The sequence below is a fragment of the Cucurbita moschata genome, unplaced genomic scaffold (assembly GCF_002738365.1).
Source record: "Cucurbita moschata cultivar Rifu unplaced genomic scaffold, Cmos_1.0 Cmo_Scf00075, whole genome shotgun sequence".
Taxonomy (NCBI): domain Eukaryota; kingdom Viridiplantae; phylum Streptophyta; class Magnoliopsida; order Cucurbitales; family Cucurbitaceae; genus Cucurbita; species Cucurbita moschata.
The window spans coordinates 645,513-652,908 of NW_019268591.1; the positions used below are offsets into that span (position 1 = coordinate 645,513).

The 7,396-nt window shown below is 36.4% G+C and overlaps 1 protein-coding gene and 1 long non-coding RNA gene across 2 annotated transcripts in view; both read left to right on the forward strand.

Moving 5' to 3' along the window:
• The first annotated feature begins 514 nt into the window (after window positions 1–514).
• LOC111438483 overlaps window positions 515–7,396 on the forward strand; it is a 17,967-nt gene continuing 11,085 nt past the window's right edge. The window contains exons 1-11 of the mRNA XM_023076399.1: window positions 515–831; window positions 944–1,032; window positions 1,310–1,419; window positions 1,566–1,620; window positions 2,762–2,850; window positions 4,001–4,067; window positions 4,141–4,203; window positions 5,587–5,757; window positions 5,887–5,980; window positions 6,085–6,164; window positions 6,255–6,330. Of these exons, the coding sequence (XP_022932167.1) occupies window positions 720–831; window positions 944–1,032; window positions 1,310–1,419; window positions 1,566–1,620; window positions 2,762–2,850; window positions 4,001–4,067; window positions 4,141–4,203; window positions 5,587–5,757; window positions 5,887–5,980; window positions 6,085–6,164; window positions 6,255–6,330 (1,006 nt within the window). The 5' untranslated portion in view covers window positions 515–719. The remainder of the gene's footprint in view (window positions 832–943; window positions 1,033–1,309; window positions 1,420–1,565; window positions 1,621–2,761; window positions 2,851–4,000; window positions 4,068–4,140; window positions 4,204–5,586; window positions 5,758–5,886; window positions 5,981–6,084; window positions 6,165–6,254; window positions 6,331–7,396) is intronic.
• On the forward strand, window positions 6,337–7,396 carry LOC111438486. The gene is made up of 2 exons (XR_002709675.1): window positions 6,337–7,153; window positions 7,197–7,396. It is a non-coding gene; the product is annotated as an uncharacterized LOC111438486 (long non-coding RNA).

The following is a 7,396-nucleotide window of genomic DNA, read 5'->3' on the forward strand; positions in this document are numbered from 1 at the left end:
AAAAAAAAAAAAAAAAAAAAAAAAAAAAAAAAAAAAAAAAACAAATGGAACGACACTGACAGACCTTTAGGCTGACACGGACGTGCTGGCCTTCAAGATCCAATGCGTTTCGCCGTCCTTTAACAATTAACTAATTCACATATAAAGAAAAATAAAATAAAATAAATTATAAATTTATTCTCTTACAATTTTTTTATTTCTATTTAATATCTCATTAAGTTTTAAATAATATTTGGTACACTTTAAAATCTAATTAATTATTTAATAGATAGTTGAATATTTGATTATTTTTTTAAATTTAGTTAATTATAAAAATAAAATAAAATTTTATTCTACAATACATGAAATAGTATCATACTTGTTAAACTCAAAATGGAGGGCATGAAAAAAAAAAAAAAATGTAATTCCTTTAACACGTGCGAAATTGTTGGCATGTGCGAGAGAACATTCCGGCGCACGTGCAGAGCACTCGCCCGCCAGCCCAGCCCACCCGTTTCTGTTTTCGGGATCCCTCCGGCCGAAAGTAATGCTTCAGACACAAATGCTCATCTCGCAGTGGTCGATTCCAAAGGCAGCATCGGCTGGGCAATGCCTGACGCCTCTACCCATTCCAATCCCAATCTTTGATCCCAGTCCCTAAAATCCTCTCTATCTCTGCAAGATCTATAACTTCTCTTCTCCGTGGAACCGCCAGTGCGTTCTGCTAGGTGATCCGCCCCATGGAGTCGATTCTGGCCCGAGCCCTCGAGTACACTCTCAAGTACTGGTTAAAATCTTTCTCACGGGACCAGTTCAAATTGCAGGGCCGGTCTGTGCAGCTCTCCAATTTGGGTCTGTGCTCGCTGATTCGTATGCTGATTTATTCACTTTTCACTGGTTACTTCTACCAATCGCGGTAATCGGGTTTCGTTCTTTTTTTCCTTATCTTTGTGAATTTTTGTAGATATCAATGGCGATGCTTTGCATTCCAGTATGGGGTTGCCTCCGGCGCTAAATGTTACGACGGCGAGGGTTGGCAAGTTGGAGATTATGGTTGGTAGCGAATTGCTTAGAATTTCCCTTTCCATCCCTTAGATGATTTGTGATTGCTTGGATCAATTGGAAATGTGCTTCTTCGCCCTTTATTTTTCTTGTTGAACTTTGTAAAAGTATAAAGTTATAGTATAATGATGCATATCAGTTATTTTTGGTTCCTGGAATTATAGCAGTGGAGAGGAAGATGAAATTTCGGCTGGTTTTTGCAGCATTTTCTATGCTTTGTGTACTCTGATTCTTTCCCTAATTGAGTTTTCTTCTTGTGATCATGTAGCTACCATCGCTGAGTAATGTACAAGTGGAACCAGTCCTTGTGCAAATAGATAAATTGGATTTAGTTTTAGAGGAGAATCCAGATGCAGATGTGGGTAGAAGCAATAGTAGGTAATTCACATGCCTCAATTCGTTTCTCTGCCCCTCCCCCTGCTCCTTGCTTCGTACCATTTTGCGAACTTTATGTATCAACCTTGGAAGGATGCTTATCTGATCACAGTTAGTTAGAACTGAGCCTTTGCTTTTATAACTTGCAGTAGTCAGACTTCTTCCAGCACCGTGAAGGGTGGTGGTTATGGATTTGCTGATAAGGTAAAACACTTTTGCGAAATCATTCCGGTTCACTAAACTCAAAAGTGCTAAGTTATCTTAAATCTATTTAATAGTTCTCTAACAATGAATGGTTTGACTGATCCATTCGCATTTCATGAAATTTGTGGGATGTGCATAATTTCATTCTAGATTTGGAAAATTTCACCCCATGATATGCAATCTCTTGAAAAGTGATTAGTATTGGGCCTTCGGTTTTTTGTTTATAAATCAGTGATGGACTGTTTCTTTTTCCTGTCAGCCGATTTCTTAAGTTTTTCTTCTTCTTCTGATTTTAGTTTTTCCTTTTTGAAGCAAGAAATGAAACGTCTCATTGAAGAAATAAAAAGAGACTAATACTCAAAAGATACAAACTCCATCAGGTAGTGAAACAAAAAGCAATAAAAGTATAACCTAAACTAGAAAGAGCAACCAAGGAAAAACAAAAACAAAGCATTCCAATTTAGAGAAATATCTTGTATAGAAAATCTGTCCAAAGACTTTGATAGAGAACTTCAAGGCGAGGCTTTCAAACGAGCTAATTAAAAACGATCAAGCCAAAAGAGATGCTTGTCTTGGAAGATCCTTTGATTCCTTTCCAACCACAATTCTGATAAAAGGCTTTTAATTGCTCCATTAAACATTTGCCTTTGGAATCAAAGAGGGACCAAAAAGAAAATGACGAACATTTGAAAATGTTAGAAAGAACCCACTGAAGATTAAATAAAGAAAATAACTCGCCAACAAGCTCAAGAATAGATGCCATTAAAAAAGACGTGATTAAGAGTGCTCCCATCCAATCAGCAAAGAGAACAAACCGATGGCATAAGAAAATTGAAAGGGAGTTTCCTTCGTAAAACTTCAAAAGTGTTGAGACTAGCATTGACCATGATCCACAAAAGAATATGAATTTTCTTTGGGCATCTGTATTACCATTTAGCTTCCTCCGATTTTAGTTTCTACAATTATATGGTATCTCCATATCTATTGGGGAAGCAGCAACATGAAAGGATGTTAGATGTTGTAAGTTTTTAGTTTTGATGCCAATAATTCACGCCCTCACCCCCCTCTTTGGCACTTATATTTCATTTACATTCCACATTCATATATATTTTTAGATTGTGGAGCTTTTTGTATGTAATAGATTGCAGATGGAATGACAGTAGAGGTTCGCACTGTCAATTTGCTACTTGAAACTGGTGGTGGATCGCGACATCAAGGAGGAGCAACTTGGTGAATCTTTTGCTTATTTCCTGATTTTTTTTTATTCTTCATTCCCTGTTTCTCTTTCCTCCTCCCCCCACCCCCTATTTTGTTACTTGTACGATAGCTGTATGCATGTGAACTTTTGCATGTATGGTTTCCATTCAGCATATGCGAATACAGTGTGATAGATGAGCACCCAGTCAATTAATTTGTTAGCTATAGTTCAATCCGTGACTTATGATTTCAGCGAGGAGAATATTGTATTTAAACTTCTTAATTCTTATTTTATTTTCTCTGATACAAGAATATATATATCATTATGGAAAAATATGTACAAGTAAAAGGAGGAATTTTTTGCTTTCTTTTTTTATTTTTATTTATAAAGGATCATTGAAGTAGCAATAGTATTTAAACCATAATTTTTGTGTAACTCTTGCTAACATCTGTATGAATGAATCAAGACGGAAATATTCCTTAGAGATAGAGAGAGAAGAGAGAAAGAGAACTGGATACAGAAAACTGAACCCCATCCCACACTCAAGTTTAGTCCTAGCATTCTCAAAGAGAAATAAAAGGAAGTTAGTATACTTTCTTTCAAAATCTCCCAACATACAACTAAAATAACCTAGAAGGACCGGACAAATTTTTTGACCAAAGGCACAAAGAAAGACGTAACTTTTTAGGTTCGAGGGTCAGAATATGTAATCCGATTTTTAAGGATCTGGCCTTTGGTTAACAACATCCGAGTTCCAGATTGCAGTTTAAAGAGCTGAGGTCAGTGACCTTACTAGAACAGTATCTTTTCTACTAGGTTGTACAACTATATCCTTGAGTTGTAAAGATTTCAGTTTAAAGAGATGAGGTTATGGTCTGCATGTGACTATTGGCAGCGGATGGAAGATTGGGAGACTGTCAGCTTATTTATCCACACGTCTTTCTGTATCTAATCCTCTTACATGGCCTCACCTATAAGAAAGATAATCGGCAAAATGATGACATACACTAGCCACAAAATATTGTGCCTGCCTACTGCTTGTGCATTGAACTAAGTAAAAGGCCACATCTAGTTATATAGTCCTACGAAGCTTTCAGTTATGATTTTTAGGTTTAAATCTGTTAAATATTGTGTTAGTACTTAGCTCTCATGTTATTTCCTTTTTTGCTTCCCCCTTTGTAGGGCTTCACCTTTGGCATCTATCACTATACGCAACCTTTTGCTGTATACCACAAATGAAAATTGGCAGGTGGATGTTTTACATCGGTGTGGCTGATATTTTTAGTGACAATATATATTTTCTAACAAATTTTCCATCATAGGTGGTCAATCTTAAGGAAGCCCGTGATTTCTCTGCAAATAAGAAATTTATATATGTTTTCAAGGTAATTCTAGCTTCTATGCATGGGTTTATTTGGATTTTAGGTTATATTATTCTGAGCAAGAAACTATATTTTCATTGAATGTATGAAAAGGAACAAAAGTAGGAGAAAACTTTGGAAACCACTGAAGCTCATAAAGAATGTCTTTAGCTTACCATAGAAAAATTAGAATAATGACAATTTTAACTTATTTTGGTGTACACTTTTCCTCTTTTCTTTTTCTGTAATTACATTTATTAGATTATAACAATGTTATGAAAGTGTAAAAGTGGCCTTAACTTTTTTGGAGGAGGCAAAGAGTAAGGCTTGAGGAACTATCAGATGTGACTTAAGCTTAGATAAAAAATGTATTGGTGAGGCTTTTGTTTGTATATATTCTTTCATTTCTCCTAATGAACGTGTGGTTTCTTACCCCCCCCCCCCCAAANTTACGATAAAGCCCCATGGCATTCGCCTCGAACTGCGATGAATTTCGACCTTGAACATCTTTGCCGCGAGAAAACCTGGAAATAAACATGAGAAATTCTAGAAGTTCAGGTCTCAAGGAGATTAAAAAACATTACTAGTGAAATTGATGGAGAAATAAGTAGAATATCGAGATTGACGGCGTCGGAGGTGGTGAGTGAATCGACGACGGTCGAAGCAGCCGTCTCTGTATGTCTTCTACGCTGGCGCGAGGACTAAAACCTCCATCTCCTCCTCCGCCGACCTCCATTTTTCCTTCCCGCCAAAATTTATCTCACCGTTCTTTTGTTTTGAAAGCACTAGCTAATTGCTTGTTCTTCAATCTTCACTTTTACAAAAAAAAAAAAAAAAAAAAAAAAAAAAAGAAAAAAGAAAAAAGAAGAAATGCATAGAAGAGAATCATGTATAGGCTATGTATCATTAAAACTACGTTCACCATTCCCAACATCATCGTTATTAACACTAGAATCTACTTTCTTTTTAGTTTGTCTTCAAATTTTTGTAAACCTTCGTAGTAAATTGTTGATGGGCTAAATTTCTCACTTTGTATGTATTGCCATTAAACAGCTGAGTGAATTCTAATATTTTTTAAGAATATGATAAATTGTTACCCTCGTCTAGTCATTTCAAGTCATAAACTCAAAGCGTAAATGTGTTCTTATGGAAATGCCTCTTCCATAAGAGATGTTAGCTTCTTATGATCCAAAGAAGCCGTAAAACTAAGGCTACAAATTAAAAATTCACTCTAAGGTGATCCTGAAGGAGTGAGCCTCAAACACCTTCAAAAGCATTGGTTCATCATTCGTAGAGAACGTGTTTTTAAGTACTGGCCTGTCTCTCTGTGCATGCGTCAAATTTCAACTTAACATGAAATGATGTTATGTTCAGTGACTTGTAATGCTAAATTCCTCTTGATACTAGAAACTTGAATGGGAATCTTTGTCAATTGATCTTCTGCCTCATCCGGATATGTTCGCTGATGCTACTTTCGCTCGTGCTAAAGAGGGAGCAGTTAGTAGGGATGATGATGGTGCTAAGCGTGTTTTCTTTGGTGGAGAGCGATTTATTGAAGGGATATCTGGTGAAGCTAATGTAATACAAATCTGATGTTTCGGTTTGATTCTTGATGAACTTGTATTTATGGTGCAATCTTAGAGAGCAGCTTCTATAATTAGGATGGTTTTGCATTCCTGATACACTTCGTTTTGTAAACATGAGTAGATAACATTGCAAAGGACCGAACTAAACAGTCCACTTGGTCTCGAGGTGAATTTACATATTACAGAAGCTGTATGCCCAGCCTTAAGTGAACCAGGTTTTTAAATCATTTGGCTGTTAGCTCAGTTGATCACAATGTGAACAAGGTGTTGTATGATGGTGATCTATCATGCTGATAGGATTTTTCTATGGCATCAACAGGACTTCGTGCCTTCCTTCGTTTTTTGACGGGATTGTATGTTTGTCTAAATAGAGGAGATGTGGATATGAAGGCTCAACAGGTTATCATTTACTCTACTCTTTGAATTGTACTTTTGAATATGATATGGAAAAGTCTCACACATCTCTCTCTTTCTTGTTTTCATTGGCAGCGTTCAACAGAAGCAGCAGGACGTTCTTTAGTTTCTATTACTGCAGACCATATATTTCTCTGTGTAAAAGACCCTGGTTCGTGCCTTTTTCCTTAAAAACAATGATCTTCAATAATATGTGCCTGTGTAGTTAGGATTGTATCCTAAGTATTAAAAGGACTAAGTCCGTTGGTTAGAGCTGTACCAATTCTATAGTGTCCATGTTTTGAAGGTTGGTAACTTGAAGCCCATCCGAGTTTTGAAAGCTCAACTCAACCCTTTAGTATGTTCAAGATTTATTCTCTTTCTTGATATGAAAGTATGTTTGATGAACGGATGAATATGTAGAATAGGGGTCAAAAGCTCAATCCAAGGTAAAGAAGTTTAAAAAGTTCCAAATAGCACAAGGAGTTTAAGAGGTTGTAATTATCAAAAGGTTTGAACAATTTGGACAAATACAAACCACAAAACAATAGGATTCTTCATGAAGGTAGAGTTAATACCTTAGATTGGATATGAAGTAGACCGCTAGCTTGATAGGGCCAAAATGTTGTGTTCTTTATAGGGAAGCAGCTGAGGACCTCAATCATTATTTGCGGACTTGTGATTTTGCTTGGTCAGTTTGGAATTATTTATTTTTTCGGTCCTTCAGTCCTAGCTTGGTCCAGCCTAAAGACTGTAGGTTCATGCTAGAGGAGTGTTTGCTTCACTCACACTTTCGTAACAAGGGTTGTCTTCTGTAGCTTGCTGGCAATTGCACTATTTTATGATGCCTTTGGGGTGGGAGGAACAATAGAGTTTTTAGTGGGGTTGACAGGTCTTATTGGAAGGTCTTCTTTTTTTGGGGAGGTTTGGTCCCTTGTAGGCTCCATCTCTCCCTCTTGGCATTGTTGTATAAGAATTTTTGTAAATCCACGTAAGTTTTCATTTTGCTTATTGGATCCCTTTTCTAATCCACGTAAGTTTTCATTTTGCTTATTGGATCCCTTTTCTATGTTAGTTTAGCTTCTTTTTGGAGGGTTGTTTTATTTGTATGCCTATTCTTTCATAAAGTATGGTTTCTCATTAAAAAAATATTCTACAAAATAGATAAGGATCTTTCTTTTTCCTAAAAGAAACTTAAAAAGTTTGTTGTTTTTCTCGAACCAAAAGGCCCCCCCCCC